General features: G+C 34.4%; 1 protein-coding gene across 8 annotated transcripts in view; it reads left to right on the top strand.

Annotated features, from left to right (window-relative positions):
- Positions 1-21,817, top strand: part of LOC135223557 (uncharacterized) — a 49,965-nt gene extending 28,148 nt beyond the window's left edge. Inside the window, exons 1-7 of one of the 8 annotated variants that reach the window (XM_064262070.1) lie at positions 702-833; positions 11,027-11,130; positions 16,566-16,675; positions 16,767-16,839; positions 17,566-17,724; positions 18,515-18,605; positions 19,067-21,817. In XM_064262070.1, the coding sequence (XP_064118140.1) occupies positions 17,651-17,724; positions 18,515-18,605; positions 19,067-20,191 (1,290 nt within the window). In that variant the 5' untranslated portion in view covers positions 702-833; positions 11,027-11,130; positions 16,566-16,675; positions 16,767-16,839; positions 17,566-17,650 and the 3' untranslated portion in view covers positions 20,192-21,817. Of the gene's footprint in view, positions 1-701; positions 834-11,026; positions 11,159-16,565; positions 16,676-16,766; positions 16,840-17,565; positions 17,725-18,514; positions 18,606-19,066 lie in introns of those variants that run through there. The other 7 variants (XM_064262066.1, XM_064262064.1, XM_064262069.1 and 4 more) reach the window with 7 other exon arrangements.
- Positions 21,818-22,230: the final 413 nt, after the last annotated feature.

The following is a 22,230-nucleotide window of genomic DNA, read 5'->3' as shown; positions in this document are numbered from 1 at the left end:
AGAACTCAAGAGCAGACCAGCAATGTTATCTGTGGAATTTGAATGAAGCCACTCGTGCTTTGCATTGCAGTCTCCACAAATAACGATTTAAGATTTTGAAACCTCTGGCTTATCTTTACTAATCATCGACAAGAGACGGTCATATATAGAATCATCGATGTTAGGATTGAGCTAAATATGTACACATTGTAGACCTGATTGAAAATCTAAAGAAGAAAAAATTGCAACCACACTAATTTATCTAATAATATTTAATTCGCCCGGCGCATGAGGGATGTTACAACGATACATAGGATTTGGGCTATCAAACTCTGTGATTAAAAACAACCTTTGACCCAATGTTATTTACAAGTGTCTCAGATAGAAACACCAAATCGTAGTTGCAAGATCAACTCTGGAGATGAAGAAAATGTAACCGTAATCACTGAATATTAGAGTAAAGCACTTGGAATTCGTCTAACAGGTCCAGGGTTCAGCAAAACTGATAAACAGATTCATAATCAACAGCAATATAATAAAAATCAACAGAAACTTAATCATATGTCACTGAAAATAACATTAGTGATACAATATTACGACCGAGGTATATTTCAAGATACTTTGTAAAAAAAAAAAAAATAAAGATTGTGTTAAGTGGCTGATATGACGTTTTTGCTTGCCTAAACAATATGAGGCAAGATAACTGGATGTTATATTAACTCAGAGTAAATAATTTTTGGGCAGTTATCACTAAAAGGTACGTGAGTAAAAAGCAACCAAGACTTCTAACACCATCGGAATCCACGAGACAGTATTTATCAATCCAACCACGGTCATAACACATCTTTGTTAATGTGAGTTTTTTAATCTTTTGTGCAAGCACTTGTAATAATATCTGACAATAAGTCCTGTAGCAAATAAACTGTAAATCATTATGAACCAGTCGTTCCATTATTTTTAATGGTTGCTATAGCCTTTCAAAAAAGTACTCGCGAAAATTATGATTATGAATTTTAAATCATATCAGAAATTTTTTGAATAGTTCTCAGACGAGTTGCACGATTTTAATGTGATTGATATTAATGATGGTAAAAATTCCTAATTCATGTCAGAGTCAGGTTTTTATTCTCTCTCGTCTCCCACTTTTCACATGAATCCACTCGGTGGTCAATTTTAGCCACATGAAGAATCCTTGTTCAGTCGAGTGATTGTTATTCTTTGCACGAGTTGAATATTATAAGAGTTCATGGCATTCGAGAAGGAATTATTCTAAATTGTTTTCTTTTAGATAAGCAAAGGATAAAATGGCCCATGAATTTAGTAAGATATTTATTCATAGCAATTTGAACGAATTCAAATTGTATGTCGACGTTCCAACAGGGACCTTTATGCCTTGTAAGGCTGGGGTGAAAATCAAACACGTATTATGTTCGAAGCCCATTTTTCGAATGGTGTATACTTGCACATTTCATTTTGTCTGCTGGTCGTGCAGTTGTTAAAAACACTTTAGTAAGCAAGTAGTATGGTACTTACATGTAACTGTATTTTGAAATGGTTATTATTGTTGTTATTCTGCTAAGAGTATAGTACATGCTTCAATTGTGCTTTCATCAAGTTTATTTTATACCAATAACCATAAAAATGTAGTTTGATTATTGATTTTTTGATAATTTGCTTAGATTACTATTAAGCAAATGATCTACTTTGCCCTCAAAGATTTTTTTCAAACTTTATTAGAGGATAAAGAAAAATCACAGTTGTTATCTATTAAATTTTCATGAAGCTCAGTAAGACAATAATAAGAAAAAATGAAGAAAAACATAATAAATGACACTTCATAATGTTTTTAAGTTGACATTTCGAACAAAGAAAAATATATGGGTTACTTACTTGTTGGAGTAAGCAACACATTGTCTTAAAAGACTAATGATTATCAAATGGTGAATAAAGAAAACGTCATCATATACATATTTAAATCTTGAAGTGATTTTCAGCTGAAAAACTTCATGGGCAGAGTAAGCAGACTGAATGTGTAAATCTAATAGAAGGAACTTGATCATTTAGTTGAGCCAATATATTATTTACATCCAAATCTTTGGGTATGATAGCTAACATATCATCAACATAATGGTACCATGTCACAGGAAAATGGAAAAATTTTGGGTATGTACAGGCGTTCAAAAAAGTCCATATATAAATTTTAATGAACAGGTGAATGTGGGTTTCTCATTGCTATACCAAACGTTTGTTTAAGATATTCCCAATTGAAAATAAATTTGCAATCACATATGCACAAACTTATTAATTCTATGACCTGGTTAATTGTTAGTGGCAAATCAAGTTTATCCATTTCATCTTTAAGGTATTCCAATACAGAGTCAACGAAAGCTTTAGTGAATAAGGAACATACATAAAAACTTATTAACCGTGAATCTGGATTGATTGTAATACCATTGATTTTGTCAGTCAAATCTAAAGAGTTTCCATCTTCCTGTGACATGGTACCGTTATGTTGGTAATATGTTAGCCATCATACCCAGAGGTTTGGATGTAAATAATATATTGGCTCAACTAAATGAGCAAGTCCCTTCAATTAAATTTACAATTGAGTTAGAGATAGACGATTGTTTAACTTTTTTGACATTTATATTACAAGGGAATCTTCTAATTGTAAATTTAGTATTTATAGGAAAAGACAAATAATTTGACATATATACACTATTATTCAGGACATAATATAAATATAAAAATGTCAGTATTTTCATCAATGTTTCTTTGAGCCTTACGAATAGTCAGTCCTGAATTTTTAAGATCAAAAATTCAAAAGCATCAGAAAAATAGGAACAGATTTGTGCTATCCATCCCATATCATGGATATTTGTTATATCAAAGTTATTAAGACCTTATATGACCTTACGTAAGTAAAATAAATCACAATCCATACATAGAATTTTTTATACAATATTGCTGTCGTTTTGAGGGCTATTTTTTATAAGCATGTTTTTTACGTTATTATATGTGAAAGAGACATTTGTATTAAACAAGATTTTACAGTCTCAAATCCAATAAAATGCGGCAAACAAAGGGTGTTTGTGGACACTTCTTTTTTTTCCGATTTTTCATAGAAGGTCTTAATAGCTTTGATATAACAAATCCTTTCTACTTATATCATTCCACACATCCATCTAAGCATCTTCTTATCTTATCTTCTGTTGCTCCCAGTTTGAATGTCTGGTATAATTGATCACACCACTACTTCCCCTTCTTTGAGAGTTCTGCCACTGTTTGGATATGAACTGTTTTGCCTAAATTATGATATATATATATATATATATATATATATATATATAATATATATAATAGATATATATGTGTGTGTGTGTGTGTGTGTGTATGTATATATCATAATCTAGGCAAAACAGTTCATATCCAAACAGTGGCAGAACTCTCAAAGAAGGGTGAGTAGTGGTGTGATCAATTAAATTATATCTGACATTCAAACTGGGAGCAACAGAGCATAAGAGAAGAAGATGCTTAGATGGATGTGAGAGTGATAGAAGTAGAAAGGATCTAAAATGAAAGAATAAAGTCAGCTTTATGACGCGATCGCTGATAATAATAATAAATACTAATTCATGCCATAATCATTATAATCTTTGTATTCTGTTATCATTAGTCTTTTTCCCATAATTTATCTAATCTCAGTGAGTGCCTTCTCTAAAATGTACCCCAATCTTATCACAAATTCTAACGTTTGCAATCTTGGAAAGTGAAAATGTTTATTAACAGCGTCATGAACTAATGCAGATAGAATGTAAACAAAGTTTTTATTGCTTCGAAATTTATAAGCAAGCAAAGAAAGAATATGGTATATATATGTGAATATTCCTGACAGTGTTTATTTTCATCATTTGTTCCAATAAAATGTTCTACAGTGATGAATAAAGGCCCGTGAACATGCACCATAATCATTCATGATTTATCACATTTTTTCGATTGTTAAAAAAAAAGATTCACTTAACACTTAAATCAATCTATATTTTGTATGAGTCGTTGCAACATTCTTAAGATTCACATGAAATTAACAACTGATATTGCATAATTTTTTCTTGAAGCCTCAGTTGTAAAAAGAGGTGACTATCTGCGTATATATATATAGGTACATATATATATATATATATATATATATATATATATATATATATATATTATATATGTAAGTGGTTACATAATAAAAATATGGAATGTTACTCCATATATATAAGACTAAAACTAAAGAGGTCAACCAGATTGCTTGCAGGAATGTGATCTGACCAGAGACGCTAAGATGACATATACCATAGAGTAGGCTAAGATGACGTGCCGTCACCTGTGTTCATTCATTTGTTTTGAAACATTAGTCCAAGCTCCCTGCTTGAGACAACTACCGCGACCTATAATTCAAATGGCCTACGTGATTAGTAATGTGTCTCATTTTGTATGTATGTTCATATGTTCGAGCTACTGTCTGCTTCCTTTATGACTTGTAACCGAGATGGTAGTGGAACAGAATAGAGTTAGCCATCATCATTGGCAGACCTGTACCTCTTTACCTAAGCTTTATCATGTAGAGAGAATAGAATTAGCCATCATCATTGGCAGAAGCGATCAAGCTATCGTCATTAGAAGACCTGTACAATCCTACCTGATCTTTACCATGTAAGCTCAGAGAATATAAGTATTTTTTGTACTTCGAGGTTTCTACTAGAACCTCACATCATTGCCGAATCATCATGAGTTTAAGACATCGTCGTCATAACCAAAGAAGATGATACCGACTTCATAAGTGATCTACAAACCCCAAGACACTCCAATGAATATGGAAGTGCAATACCAACCGACTTAGTGTAAGATTATCGCAAGACTAACATTACCTCATAGGGCGCCTTATTATACAAGGCAACAGCCCTAATATATATACAGATGTATATACACACACATACATACATATATATATATATATATATATATATATATATATATATATATATATATATATATATACGTATAACTGAATCACGAAAGTTAGGAACGTGATAAATCCATAAATAAAGATATATGCCACGAAGGAAAAATAAACGAAGGAGTATCTGTGAGACCTTCCGACGTTAAACGTCCTTTACTGAGCAGAAACTGACATACATGAGGTAAAAGACAATACAAGAAGATTCGTATAACTGACAGATAGGGATTATAAAGAGATTAGTACCTAGAATCCGACACACCTGGAAGATGAGTAACCTTCCCAAACAAGCATAAATAATGGGTGCAATTAAAGGTTTAAGACAATCATCTCAGATACAAGGACAAGACAATTAAAGGATTATAGGTGACAGCTATTCAGAACTTGGTAAACAAAACCATATTCACAATACATACTCACAATACATGTCAGACATACATTACAACGAAGATAACTCTAAGGCAAGTAATTTTTATTTAAGTCTGTAATTATATCTTTGAGGTCATTCTTAAACATGTTACAAATACAAGGGTCTAAATGAAAAAGGCCACGACTAACATTGAAATTACAATGAAAAGTAAGTTGTATTAAAGCAGATTCTAAAAGATTTCGTGATAAGAAATCTCTTGACCTTGCAATTACTGAACTACCAACCCAATTTATTCGGTGGTTGTTTTCACTTAAATGAATGAATATTGCATTGGATGTTTGCCCAGTTTTTACAGTCAGGCCAGTATCCCATACTTATGGTTTCGTTGAAAATGTCTTTTAAAAAGTGAAGCATAGATATGGGCAGGTGCTTGAGGATAATTTTGTTAACTTTAGAATGGCCAGGTGCTTTGTTTTTAAAGTTATTGATTACTTTGATAATATCTTGCAGTTGGATTGGTTGGATAAACTGGTCTTCATCATCTAACCTATCAAGCTCTACAGTGTCATATGGTATCACATGATCATCATGTTTATGAAGTACTTCAATAACTTGTTGCTCATGTTGCAGGCCAAACCTTAAATTCTCCCATAGATTTATTTTGTATGAGTCGTTGCAACATTCTTAAGATTCACATGAAAATCGGTTCCTGGTCTTGGGGTAAATAGATTTTCTAATTGTTATGGAGGATGTAGGCTATAGGTTGAGAATCTGATCCCAGAAGTCTTCTGATCATCTTCCAGAACTTTCCTGGGTCTCGATAGATACCTTCACCTTTATTTAATAGTGTCTCCCAAGTTGAGTTTATGAGTTCCTTTGCTTCGATTTTAATCCGTTCTTTGATATTTTTTATGTATTCTAATAGTTGATGTGTTGGACCTCGGTTATTTATTAAAGCTAAGGCTTGTTTATAGTAATATTGTAACTGCTTGAGATTATCTGTTTCTTTGGAATATGGTAAGATTCTGAAAGTTTTGAGGGGGATACAAAGTTCTGAGGCTTTTTTGATAACCAAAAAGTTATCTTATCGTCGATATAGGATTATCCTTTATGATGTTATCAGGTATGTCATAGTTGGAGAGAGAGTCATCGAGAATATCCTTGAAACGTTCCCAGTTGGCATTGGTCAAATCGAGGGTTGGGGTAGTGGCTACCATAATGGGTCTCACAGTGAGTTTTAATAATACAGGTAGGTGGTCTGATGTAGTTAAAGGACCCTGAGTGATTGAATAGTTAAAAATGTGATATCTGTTAGACAGAAGGATTTCAGGTTTACCCGTGGATCTTCTGCTGAAATATGTATCAAAATCTGGTTCTAGAAAGCGAACTAAATTTCTGTTCATAAGTCCTTGGATTAAAGTGCCTCTAGGATTTGTGCTATTATGGCCCAGGGCCGGGTGAGTTGCATTTATGTCAGCTAATAGATAGACAGGGATATTGCATCTCATTAAGGACAAGATATCTTGCTGAGGAAATAATGGGCTTCTGGGGGGTAAATATGTAGTTGCTACAATTACTGGTCCCCGAACTGTCTGTAGTTCTACTGCAAATAAATCATGATTGAATCTGTCAATAAATTTGACAGTGATATCCTGTCTTACTGCTATTGCCGTCCCGGCATTTTGATCGCTAGTGGTGTTACATTGAAAAACGTAGTTCCAGATCTTGATACGAGTGGAGTTGGGTATCCTCGTGGAGTTTAGAAGTATAAGATGTGGGGAGAAAGAGGAATAAATGTTACGAGTTCCTTACTACGAAGGAATGCCCACTTTAAGACGTTATGTTCAATGACTGTGAGAGTGTCCATTATGGTGCTTTTTCTTTTGTTAAGTCAAAGTAGCCTGAGTTCAATTTTTGGAATTTGTCATTATCTATCCTCGTGATCCTGTTACTATATTTTTCTAGTTCTATTCTAACTTCAGTAATGAATCGTTTGAGAGTTCAAATGGACGATGAACAAGACCTAGAGAAGAAACAACAACTAAAAAGACGAAGAAATAGAAAGCTGAGAGAACTAAGTGATAGGATGAAGCATGACCAAAACATGTTTTGGAAAGAAAGAGCTACCGAAGTTGAAGTAGCTATGGAAATTGCCGAGAGCAGGGCTATGTTTGCAGCTGTGAGTTCTTGAGGAACGCAAGCCAGAAAAAGTTTGGAGGGAGTGATGGCATGTTGGATGAAGATGGGAACTTGGTCACAAACGAAATAGAGGAAAGGAATCTGTTTGCAAGGTATTTTGAAAGACTCCTAAATGTTGATACTACCGGTAGGGATGAGTGCATTGCAGATTTAAACGAGGCTCTGGAGGTACAAGAAGAAGATATTAGTGCAGAAGAGGTGAAAGAGGCCTTAAAATCTGTAAAAAATGGAAAAACTGCTGGCGTGTGCGGGATAACTGCAGAGATGCTAAAAGCAGGAGGACGAAGGATGATAGAGGCATTAAGAGTTGTTTTTAGCATAGTTTGGAAAACAGAGGTAGTACCAAGTGATTGGAAAAAGGCAATTATGATACCAATATATAAAAATAAGGGAAGCAAAAGGGAGTGTGGTAACTATCGGAGCATAAGTTTACTGTCAGTCCCAGGGAAGATATTCATGAGAGTAATACTTAACAGAATAAGACCTATAGTAGAAGAGAAACTTAGAGAACAGCAGTGTGGTTTTAGAAGTGGAAGGTCCACAGTGGATCAAATTTTCACCTTCAGACAGATAATTGAGAAGAGATGGGAGTATGCAAAGCCAATATTCTGTGCTTTTATAGACTTGGAGAAAGCGTATGATTCAGTATGGAGAGATGGAATGTGGAGAGTGGCAGAACACTATGGTATACCACTGAAAGTGATAAGGATACTAAAGAACTGGTACCAAGGAGTGTGCAGCTGTGTACAGCTGGATGGACAGCAAAGTGACTGGTTCCCAGTTGGAAGTGGGCTAAGACAGGGATGTGTTATGTCACCCACCTTGTTTAATGTATATATTGACCATATAATGAGAAGAGTGATGGAGAATGAAAACAGAGGGGCTAGTATTGATGGAGAAGTTTTTATGGATTTGGACTTTGCTGATGATGTTGTGTTGGTTGCTGATACGTGGCTGGTGCTGGTAGGTATGGTAATGAGGATGGAGACAGAGAAACAGAATTTTGACTTGAACATCAGCACAAAGAAGAGCGAGATCATGGTTGTGAGTAAGGATGATGATTGGGTGCACTGGAGGATATGACAATCAGAGGACAGGAACTCAAGCAAGTTGAGAAGTTTGTTTACTTGGGAAGTGTGGTAACAGCAGACGGGAGGCAAATTGAAGATATACAAAGAAGAAAACTAGGAGCAGCAAGAGCTTTTGAGGTTCTGAGAAAAAACGTTTGGTCAAGGCATGAAATCAGCTTGAGAACTAAGATGAGAATATTCAATGCAGTAGTACTACCAGTCCTGATGTATGGCACTGACAAGAACAGAGGAAAAAAGGTTGGATGCTTTTGAGATGAAGCTGCTGAGAAGGATACTTGGCATTAAATGGGATGATTATGTTAGAAATGAAGACATCAGGGTGAGATTGAGGCAAAGGCCAGTCAGTACCAGGTTGAAGAGGGGAAGGCTGAAATGGTTTGGACATGTTGAGAGGATGGATGGGAATAGAGACCCCAGGAGAGCACGGAGAGCAGTACAAATAGGAAGAAGACCGCTGGGTAGACCAAGAACGAGGTGGATAGACATAATTGTCAGGGATCTTGAGGATGAAATCCAAAACTTAGAGGAAGCAAGGGAAATGGCTCGGGATAGAGACAGGTGGAGAGGAACTGTATCAGCCTTATGCCACTGGCCAGTGGCGGGAAGATAAAGTAAAGTAAAGTAAGTAAGTGTTATTGTCTAATTTCTCTGTGAAGATGCACTTCATTGTTTTATTCTCGAAAATCATCCTCTCGAGGATATTGTTTTTTGGGTTTTTGGGGTTTGCCGTGTTAATGGAAATGTACAGTCTTAGTCCAATTTTGGGGTTCTTGGTTTGATTGATGGAAGGGAAAATTGGAAGAGCCATAGCTCCTTGTATTTCAGGGTTTGTAGGTTTGTAGTGTTAGAGGTTGAGGCTGATGCTTGTGATTGTTGTGGTGGCTACATTTTTGCAGTGTGTGAAGGCATTTCAACTTCAGAGTCTGAATCGCTATGTATTCTTTTCCTGTTGGCTTCTTCAGTTTCCATGTCATCATTGATTGTCAGGGGCTGATTAGGGCTGGTGTTATTTTGACTTTATTGGCTAGCTTGATAGCCTCTGTAGGAATTTTAACCAACGGTAGGCCATTAGCTTTGTAGAATGGGTTAATCATTGTTTGGAAAGTGCCTGGTTTGACTGCTTCACTCAAATTTGCTGTGATTATTGCCGTGTTCAGTACAGTAAGCTGTTGGAGTGAGATGTTGTTGTTGTTGGGTGTAATAGCATTGTTCTAAGTAGTTGTGGGAGTGGCTTGAGGAAAGGTCTTATTGGGTGTAATCTGGGATTCCTGGTTCCTGATCGTTTTAGCCTGGTCTGTAGTCATAGTTTTCCTGATTGGACATCTTGCTGCCATGGTTGAGTGATCACCATTACATGTGATGCACTTTTGGTTTGCTTGGTTGGAGCAATCGGTCCAATAGTGATCTTCTGAGGTGCATATTGAGCAGATTTTATTAGTAGTTGGTTTAGGGCAGTTCTTTTTGGTATGATCGTAACTGTAGCATCTCATACACTGGGATAGAGAAGCATAAATCTTCTGACTTAAGTATCTAGGTGGGAAGGATTGGCCAGAGATGAGAAGAACTTTAATGAGACAGTCTCTCATAATTTGAGAAGAATGAAGTTTCACCTTAAATGTAGTTTTAGTGGTAGGAAGTTTGATGATTGCTGAAACCTTAATGCCATTCCGTTGCTCAATTTTATTCTTAATCTCTTCTTCTGATTGATTGTATAGCAGACTGTCGGCCTGGGACACAACCAATTTACGTGAGGCATTCAAATGAAGGGGGCCCAGAACTTCAAAGTTTTTATTATGTAGTACAAGTTTGGTATCAGGATGAATTATCTTCTCTATTGTGGCTTCATCAGCTACAGCTAAGTAGTAGTTGTTAGCCTTGGTAAGTTTGTGGATAAAGCATGACTTGTCCTGTAGAACATTCCAGATTGCCAGGCGACGTGATTCTTCATCAAGTCCCTGGCTAGTGTCCCTGATCTTGACTTTTCCCATTATGTCATGGTAAAAGCAGTTATTATTCCCCCCTATATGAAAGATGAAAAATAAATCTAACGGATTTGCACACCCTATTTGAATACCCTCTTTATAAGTAATGTAAAAATTAAATCTAAGGGACTTGCACAGCCTTTTTGGGTAATTATGTGAATTTCAAAATTTTGAGAAAATTGTGATGCGGCGAAGGGGGATGATTTTTGGAAGGGGGGGGGGGGGTGGGAAGGAAGGATAAATATTAACTTTTAAAAAAACTTAAAAAAAAAAGAATTCCAATTATTAAGGGTGGTAGAACCAAAAAACGGTTTTTATGAGAAATTAAGATAATAGGTGTTAGCAGTTACTTTATGGGAGGCAGTGACTAATAACTAACTCCCTAACTCCTATCTCTATACAGGCACTACTGAAGAAGTATGAGCCTGGACGGTGCAGCCCTCCCAGTGACCCTAGAGAGTTTTAAGACCACAACGGATACTCCAGGGGAAAAGGGCTACTGATGGTGTTAGTTGGAAGAAGTTGTGAGATTGAGGTTTGGAGAGATACAGGGGAGAGTAGAAATGTGGGGCTAGGCCCTTGGCGGAGGGGATGAGGGTGGGGGTAGGGGGGATAAGATAAAGATGGGGGGGGGGTGGGGGATTCTGTCCTTGGTAGGCTATCTCTGAGCAGCTACTGCTGAAGGGAGAGGTCCAATCGAATCTTCAGGCTGGAGCTTCCAATGAGGGCTGCTTGTTGTAGCTTCTAGAGGAGAGAACCTTCCTGGGCGGTGGCTGGCAGGCAAATGATGCTGGATGATGAATGCTGATTGATGACTGCATATATACTATTATACTTTCTTAATGTATGTTTGATATATATTTCCATATATTTAGATACTACACACATGTATATTTTATTGTGCTTAAAATATTATAGGTAATTCCTATCCTTTTTTATTGAAGACCACCTTTCCCTCAAAAAAAAAGCTCGCTTACATTTCCTACTCAGCACTCTCCAACTAGGCTGAGTCTCACTACTATAAAGCTTTCTCTCCTACTGATGGGTACCGTAAGGTTCAAAGGGGTTGCAATCCTGCCTGTCACCTTCTTCCATTTTAACAACTTACGGCCAAAAGCACTATTTTTGTATCTTTGCAGATAATCCGTGCCAGCACAAAGCTATCTTAATCTTAAACAACAACTACAACAAGTAATTGACTTAGACGATCGCCAGCAATCCGAGAGATCGCTTGTCTCACCTGGGCAGAGCTCCCCTCCCCACCTCATATTTCCCTGCTAAGACTACTATATATATATATATATATATATATATATATATATATATATATATATATATATATATATATAGATATATATATCATATATATATATATATATATATATATATATATATATATACACACACACTCACACACACATATATATATATATATATATATATATATATCATATCTATATCATTATATATATGATATAGATATATAGATATATATATATATATATATATATATATATATATATTTTATATCTATATATCTATATCATATATATATATATCTATATATATATGATAGTATATATATATATATATATAGATATAGATTCTATATCTATATATATAGTATCATTATAGTAGTTAATAATAATATAAATTTATTAATATATATATATATATTATAGTTAATTATGAGGTGATATATATATATATATAGTAGAGATATATACTATAATATAGTATACTCTGATAATAGATATATATCTATATACAGTATATATATTAGATATATATATATTATATAATAATACCGTAAGATAGTATAGTTATTATTAGAGTAATAGATAGAGGTTTATAATTACAAGCTAATGATATACTATATTTATATTAAATTATAATATAATTTATACAGTCATAGATGATATAATATATATTAGTTAATTAGATATATATATAAAGGCATAATATAGATATTATAATATATATGTATATAAATTATATAACCTAATATAATAATATATATACAATACATACATAAAACCAAATTTAATCATATAATATCTGTGACCAATCTTACATCGGATTTACAGGAAAATCACTTCCCCAGAGATTAATACAACACAAATGGTCAGTTAAGTATGGACAACAGAACTCAGCTATTTTCAACCATATAAATGAACATAACCATAGAATAAACTGGAATTTGTCACATATAATCTATAGCAGCAACTGACGGTACAAGAGTCAAATGATGGAATCGGCCTTAATTAAAGAGAGGCAGGTAATGAACATCTCAAAGGAGCATGGGATTCAGATGTGATTGAAAAGATTTTTATTCAACCAACGCTTAAGAATATTAAAGGAAGATTATCAGCGGGAGTGACCTAACTGGCTTACCTCTTGGTATAAATACCACCTTTTATGTAAACTTTTCTCATTCATCTACCTGAAGAGGGAGACAGCAGTCTCTGAAATATAGTATCTTTCTCTCTATATTTTGGTGTTTTTGTGGGCTCCTTTTATTAGCTGGAATTCTGTTGTATCATAACATTTTTACCAGTCATGTAAATATATGCATATATGAATGTGTGTATATATATATATATATATATATATATATATATATATATATATATATATATATATATATATATATATATATATATATATATATTAACCTGAGTAACCAACCATGTTCCTGATAATTGAAAAAAACGCCTAGAAACCCTTCTCATCCAAGTAAGTAAACTATGAGGTTTTATGAAAATAACTTTGGTATAAAGAATTGTCATGCAGTAAATGTAGAAAAAACCTATGTTTATAAATAACAGGATAGTGTCTAGGGAAAAACCTCAGAAAACGAGAGAAAAAAAATGCTTTTATCAGGTGTCTTGAGTAAGTTTTTCTATAAAAAAGAGAAGATAGTTGTTTTGTCAAAAAAAAAAACTTATTTGTGGAGGAAACGGAGAGACTTTTAAGCCTCATGTAAGGGAGTCATGAGAAAGTTTTTACATTGCCAATGTTTTCTGGGAAGGAAAAGTTTGTTTTTGAGAAATGAAATAATAAGTAATTTCGACACAAACACACACACACATATATACACATATATATATATATATATATATATATATATATATATATATATATATATAAACACATATACATATACATACGCACACACACACACACACACACCACACATATATATATAATATATATATATATATATATATATAATATATATATATATATATATATATATATTATATATATAGAGAGAGAGAGAGAGAGAGAGAGAGAGAGAGATGGCCAAGGTATTTAAGATCTTCCGATTAAACGTTCTGGCGTGTCATCACGATTATCGTTATTATTAATTATTATTATCATTATTACAGAACTTAAACCGGTATCCATATGGAATAATCCTACCACAGGAGGAGCCACTGACTCGGAATTCAATCTTCCAAATAATATGTTTTATTATTATTATTATTATTATGATTATTATTATTATTATTATTATTTATTATTATTATTATTATTATTATTTTATTATTATTATTATTATTCAGAAGAATGAACCCTATTCATATGAATGACACCGGTGCCCCCCGGGGTCCCCTTGACTTGAAACTTAAGTTACCAACGAACATGGTGTTCGTTTGAAAGAAGCAACAGAAGGTAGCTTGAAACAAAGAAAGAAGACATCTGTTATTAGAAAAGAAAATTGAAAGTAACATTCCGCTTCGGGATGATATTAAACTTCCGAAGTTTGCCTCCTGGGAAGTTTCTAAGTTGTAGGTGACTGATTGGGTGGGTGGGTGGCCTGCCTTAAAACTTCGCCCGTGCAGTTTGTAACTTTTTTGGCAAAGGAGTTTGAGCATAAGTTTTTACTATCTGTTCAGTGTTTTGGAAAGTATACGCTTTTTATGCACACACACACACACACACACACAGAGAGGAGAGAGAGAGAGAGAGAGAGAGAGAGAGAGAGAGAGAGAGAAGAGTATGGTCTCTCTCTTGTGCTTTCCCCAATGTTTCAGTAGAATCATAACCCCACAGCTCCTCTCTCTCTCTCTCTCTCTCTGTATATATCTCTCTCTATCTCTCAATGTTTTTCATACACACAAATGGGTCTGTCTTGCGCTTTCCCTCTCTGTTTCTGTGGTTTTATTTTATAATAATTGACATTAAATTTCGAGGGAAATGAACTTTAAATCTGATCATGAACGTGTACCATTATTATAAACAATAGTATTAAGTAAATCGTAATGGTTACTTCAAGCCAGTTTTATATTAAACACAAGAAGTGAGTTTATTCTCGTCGAGCGGAAAGCAAAATTAGATTATTTGAGTAAATAACAACAATTCATAATGAGTATTTTAAGTCATTTTTATCACGAAACATAAGAGCTGAGTTAAAGCGCCGAGCCAAAAACCAATAAGCCCATATGGACCAATTATGGCTGATAAGAATATAGTTTGTCCATAGATTATCAGATAAGACAGGCAGAGGCTGCACGGTATTTTGGAGCATCATTTTTTTTCACTCTGTTGCGGGTGAAAGGTGCACCAGTAAGTCTGGGCCTATCTTAACCTTTTTCTCAACACCTCAGAAACTCCGATTTCCCATACCTTATTTGTGATCTATTCACGGACATAAGACGTTGTATTGAAGGTGAGTTTTATGATAAGCGACGCAATCACTTGTCATAATAATTGACATTAAATTTCGAGGGAAATGAACTTTAAATCTGATCATGAACGTGTACCATGATTATAAACAATAAATTCTCAAATTGGTCAAATAGTTCTTACGGGGAATTTTCTGGTTAATAATGGTTATGATATTCCCCAATTCACTTCATAATCATAATCATTTAAAGAAAATGTTTCCACCAATCGTACTTTTCTCACTATATTGTAGTCCGTATTGGCCCTAACAAATACCATGGTTCGGTTGAGTGATGATTATTCATTGCACGAGTTGAATATTTGTCTGTTCACCACATTCAACAAGGATTGAATTTGAATGACTATTTTTCACACATTAAAGTGAACTTGGAGTGACTGTAGTAAATGCATTACTTTGCAGCTGATAAATATTAAACATATTTATCAGGAGTACCTTGAACCAATTAAGATGCAATGTAGATCCTCCACCAGACCCAGGTTTGCTTAGCAAGGCTGAGGACATCTGTTACCCGTTGTGGAATTCAAGCTCTGATCTTGTAAAGTTGTAAAATGGTATCTCCTTGTATTTGAAAAATTCACTTACATTTGAGAATCTTGTTTTATAATAACTGATTTGTTCATTTTTCCTATTACCTTCTATTACCTCTTTCAAATGAGCATGACACTCTTTTGAAGGGTGAATTGCAAATCAGTGGCCCCTGTCGGCTTGTTCCAAATGAAGAGGGTTCATCTTGTGAATAATAATAATAATAATAATAATAATAATAATAATAATAATAAATAAAATAATAAATAATAACTAATAATAAATAATAATAAAATAATTCTTGTTCGCTGATCGTGTAGTGTTTAGAAGCATGTAAGCTACCAAGGAATTTGGCAATTAAATGTAGTTATGTTTTGACAATTGCTATCTAATAACTTTTCCCCTTAAAAATGAAGAAAGGTTCAACTTTATTTTCATTAATTTTAAAGCGACTATAAAGTACCACAAAGTAAATTAATATGTATAGTCTTAATTTCTGGTGATTTATCAATTGCCTTCAATTATTCAGGAAATGACCCACTACTCTTGTATCAAACATCTATCATACTTTATTTAACAGCATCATTTCATCAACCTTCAGCTCCATATGTAAATCACAATTGTTATCTCTTAAATTCATCAAATAAAAAAACCCCTTAAAATGGCCTGCTTTGATTTTACCCACTTGATATCCCTGATCTTATGATTTCCTTTTGTCTATCAGATCTGCCACAAGATGTTAAGGCTTAACCACAAGCAATTCCGACGATATGTTCAAATTCCAAGGCCTTATTTCTCTAGACACATATCTTCTTCAAAGAGTTGCCTTACCAGGTAAGTCCTTGTCAGTCACTGTGTAAATACTGCAACATATCCCGTAAGCCTGTGCATTTTTATAGACATAGAGCATCTTTACTCCTATTAGGCTGGGATGGGGCGGGGCTGGTGGAGTTTCAGTCTTCACTTTTCCTAAGACATAATACTGCAAACCCCATATGGTAACTATATCCCTCATAGTCTATGTTTTGTTTATATAGATACATATTTACCCCTATTAGGTTGGGATGGGGTGGGATTTGAAGAGGTTTACCGTCCATAATTTTCGTCAGGTATCATGCAGCAAACCCCATACGATAACAATACATAGTATTTTTCACAAGTGATGTCCTTGCAAGCCTCATAAATTAGTTGCAACTTTCTTGAAATCACTTTTCTTTTTGATCACATCTCTGAATTTGGATTTGTCGTAATATTAACCATTCAGAAAACTGTAGGAAATAAAAGTTCTAGCATTTTTACTATCCATTCCACTTGGCTGTCCATTATTCTTTAGCTTCGTCTGCTGCAATTTTCTCCTCTCACTTACGACCAAATGTGACTCAGCAGTCTAGTTATACTGTATATTCATATATTTTTCTGAGTCAGTCAGCCTATGGAGGTTTCTTTGTCCTAGTTTTGGGACAATATCTAATGTCTCTGAATGGCCAGTTTTGCTACCTAAATCGTCTCTAACATTACCGTCACTTTTGAGCTGAAGGTGATTATTCTCAGCCATATCATTAAAACTCTTGCTACTCAACACTCAATAGAAGTTAAAATTCAAGTACATCAACCAACCAAGAATCTCCAATTATAACGGCTGTAGATATTTACCATTAGCTCTGGCAAAGCAGATAGTTCTTATAACATTATCCTGCAATGTCTTGATTCAATTTCTAATACAGAGATAACGGAAAATGGGTGTGCAAGTTGTTTGCTGACGAAAAACTGTACGTCTATGGGCACAAAGTAGGGACTAAACACACAACCATGCATTACACCCTAAATTCCCGGAAGCCCATCTCTGCTGATATTATGGAACGAGCTCTGAAGCACTTGACCAGGTAAACTTTACTATACTTTATTTTTGGTTTACTGGCATTCATTTATGGTGTGTTTTTTACGATTAAATTTCAGGGCCAAACATATGTATGGCTTCTTTTGAGTATGTGCCTTTTATATATGAAGGTATTACGGTTTCATTAAATTCAAAAGGTTTGTTCACCAATGTCGTTCCTAATCAGTTTGGAATGTGTCCATACTACAGTAAAACATTTCTTAAACAAACATAAAAATCGTATCGCATGCATGTCACGAATCTGTTGTAAATAGGTTAACTACTACAAGGAAGAAGGAAATCTTTGGCAAATTCTGGATTACATGGAACATGCTTGGGACTACCTATAAGATGCTGACTTGAAATGAATCTATTTTTGATGTGTGTGCTATAAGCTGCCGGTGTGTATTTATGGCAAGTTTAAATGTGGTGTGGTTGCATTCACATAGAACTTTACTTTAGATTTCAGAGTATTCAGAAACTCAATTGATCAAAAGAAATAGCAGTCTGCTTGCATATGACATCCAGGATCATTGTTCTTTGAAATAATTTGATCTGAAACATCCTCATGATCAGTTGATATAGATTCACGGTTTTGGTCCGGTCCACACGGTACCTTGATTCACCCAATTTCATTAATCTGACAACTTCTGTATCATCAGCTCTTACAAATAATACGGCTGCCAGATTGCATAAGTGCTAAAAGCTTAAATCATCAAAATGGTCTCATCTTAAACCTCTTACCCTCAGTCACTGCTGCCTCACTCATGTACTTACTCCAAACTTAAAATTTGCAGGGGATTCCCTCCTTATCACCTCAGAATTAGAGAAAGAGATGGTGATCTATGGTTTTTCAAATCAGATGGTGATGTTAAGCTCGATATCAAGGTAAGGCGTTTTTCTCTTTCATTAGTTTAAAAACTTTATGTATAATCAATCCTTCAAATAAATTTTTGAGAACTAGAGGTTTACTTGACTTACTTTAATTTGTAAGGTTTAATGATGTTTCCCCAAATGATAATACCCTGAATCTTGCTTTAAAACTTATCAATGACCACTATTTTGATGAGCAACACATATTTTTTAAGCTTTGCTGAGCCTTTACCATAATCATTTATTGCTATATTCATTTGGGTACTAAATAATTCAGGCACTCAGATAAAAGTTCGTAATCTCCAACAATGCAGCAGATGCACGAGAAGGAAATATCAAAGTTCTGATTTGTTATTTATACTTAGGATTCTAGCAGTTACTAAGCCTTTATCATTTAGATGTGATGTCCTGTGGATTCGAAAACCAAATATCTTAGGACGTCAATTAAAGCTTTGTAACATCTGATTCTTTGGAAGGTGTGTGAAAAGGGAACACCGAAGCATCAAGCTATCGATGAGATTTGTCGACCTTTTGATGAAGCGAATGGTCCAATGAGCAGGTACGTAATGATTCCAGCTGATGACAATGACCCTTGCCCTTTTCCCGACTTGAAGACGAAATACCCTTACCAGTATTATTTACTCGGCTGTCCACACCATGCAGTCACTGATGGACTTTCTGAAACGTTGTTTGCGAGTCACATACCAAGTATGCTAAGTACCATCTTGGAGGGTAAAGAGATAGATGACTCTCCATTGGGCGTGTACAAATCCAATGAAGAGTGTATAAGCATTTACGAGCAATATGCACAAGAATTTCTTCAAAATCATGATGAGCTGACACACTTGAAAAACGAGATTTCAAGAGCAAACAAGCAGCCACTCCTTCTCGAAGCTTTTCCACCTCCCAGGGTAGAAACACCATGTACTCGACATATTAAGACGGAATTGGATGCAACTTCTGTCAAAAAAATCTCGGTAAAGTGCAAGGAGAGAGGAATCACTTTTGGAAATGCCTTTCAAGGCATTACAACAACTGCCTTAGTAGAACTGGTGCAGGAAGCTGGTGTGATTAAAGATGCTTACGACATTAGCGTTTTGTACACAGCTGATATACGCCGTTATTTGGAGAAAGAAGCCAAACCGATTTTAGGATTACACATGAGGAAAATGAACGCAGTGTATTCAGTTGATAGAAATGTCAGGGATCAGTTCTGGAGCAATTGCACCAAGATTCAATCGCTGAACCGAGACCTCCTGAAAAACAAGTCCATAATCAAACAAGAAGTTGTTCGTCAATTATTTTTGCCTTACACTCTGCCTGAGGATTTCTACAAATCTAAGCCTGAATTAACAGTGGATTTTCAGTACAATAACATTGGAAATGTGAGAGACCTTGGCAGCAATGAACATGTCATTTTTACAAATGCAGAAAATTACTTCCAAATACACCTTTCCAAGTTTCCATTTTATCATCAGCTGTTCAGTTTTAAGGGAAACGTGATAAGCATTCTCAGTTATGCTACAGATTCAGTAACAGATCAAACAGCTGTAGCGCTTGTCGAGAAAATTAAATGTGTTTTCAAACACTTCAGTGAATAAAATGACAAGTTTGGGTAATTTTTGGATGTAGTTTTGAGGAAATTTTTTATTGTGTGTTTTGTTTACACGACATATGCTATAACCTTGAAATTGAAGGTTATGGAATTTCTGCTGTCAAGCGCTGGAACACTTGGACTATTCAGTGCTTAAGGGTTAGAAAAGGAGTCTGAGTATTTAGACAGCAGCATAAAAAGATCCACAACATAAAGATGACGTATGAAGACCTAAATGTGAAACCGAGAGAAAACTCTTATGTACGTTTGCTTAATCATAAGTTAAGGAGGGTAGGACACTATCATTGTATGCCTCATGTGTTGAGTAAGATGTTACTTAATTACTGCTCGAAATCCCTTATTGTGAACGTGTTTACATATTAAGTATTGCCAACAATTGCTATGTATGTATAAGTATTGCAATTCTGTCCTCTGTTTGATATTGAATTAGTTCTACCTTATGTATTAAGAAGAGAGTGTCATTGTTGGCTAAGTTCTGATATTTGTGACATCAACGTATTGTCCAGTTTTGACCTGTGTTGTTACAGAAAAAGACAAACCAAACCTATTTTGGGGCTACACATAAGGAAAATGACAGCAGCATATTCTGTTAATGGAAATCTCAGTGGTCAGTTCTGGAGTAATTGCATTTAGATTCAATTGCTGAACCAATAGCTCATCAAAAGCAAGTCCGTAATGGAACAATAAGTTGTTCATCAATTATATTTTCCATTTACTCCACCTGAGGATTTTTAGAAATTTAAGCCTGAGTTAATATCTGATTTTCAGTACAATAACGTGAGGAATTTGTGAGACCATGACAACACTGAACAAGTAACTCTTAACAAATGTAGAGAATTGATTCCAAGTACAATTTCCCAAGTTTTCATTTTATCATCAGCTCCTCAGTTTAAAGGGTACAGTGATAACCATTCTCAGTTATGCTGCATATTTTGTAATAGATGAGACAGCTTTTTCTCTTGCAGAGAAAATGAAATGTTTGGGTAATTCTTGGATAAAATTCTAAGAAAGTTTTTTTTATATATATATTTTGTTTACACGACATATGATATAGGCTAGAAATTAAAGTTTATGGAATTTAGGCTGTCCAGCTAAGCACTTGAACTATTGGACCATTCAGTCCTTAAGGCAGTGAAAAGATGGCCTTGACATATTTTGACAGCAAGATAAAAAGATCCACAGAAGAAAGATGACGTATGGAGACCTAAATGTGGAGTTGGGAGAAAACACTTACAAATGTTTGCTTAGTTACAAGTTAAGTGGCGGAAGGTTGTCTTTCATTTGACAGCTCAAGATGTTATTTAACTAGAGAGGGAATTCTCGTATAGTGAATGTGTTCAAATCTTGAGTATTGCTTAGTATTGCTTAGCATATACAAGTGTTCTAATTTTGTTTTGATATTTTTTATTAATTCCTATTTGAACTCCCTCAAACTACCTCACAGACTATGATTATGTGAGTTGTACCTCATGTGAGAGGATGCGATTACTTATTGTCTGCTAAGCTCTGATGCTCAAATGTTGTTAGTTGTGTCGTTTACACGCTCATGAGCTTCTATTATTTTCTCTTGTTACAAGCTACGATGTAATCATCATAATAAACTGCTAATGAAGACTATCTTTAATTTTCCACATACATCCAGGATATTGTTGCAACAAGATGGATCAGACAATCAACAACACAGATAAATATTAGGAGTAAATGTGGTAATAATATGTAATCAACCCTACTCAGAACATTTCAGTTTTAATCTCTTGATGCAGAAAACAGAGCAAAAGATTTCTTGTGTATTTGTTGTGTTCAGGGCTTAGTCATGGAAGTCGGTAGTGAAGCAAACAATTGGACTACATTAATATATATATATATATATATATATATATATATATATATATATATATATAGTATATATATATATATATATATATATATATATATATATATATATATATATATATATATATATATATTATGTATAGTATATATATATATAATTATATATACATATATATATAATATAATATAATA

The sequence above is a fragment of the Macrobrachium nipponense genome, chromosome 10 (assembly GCF_015104395.2).
Source record: "Macrobrachium nipponense isolate FS-2020 chromosome 10, ASM1510439v2, whole genome shotgun sequence".
Taxonomy (NCBI): domain Eukaryota; kingdom Metazoa; phylum Arthropoda; class Malacostraca; order Decapoda; family Palaemonidae; genus Macrobrachium; species Macrobrachium nipponense.
This window is presented reverse-complemented; position numbering and strand designations above follow the sequence as displayed.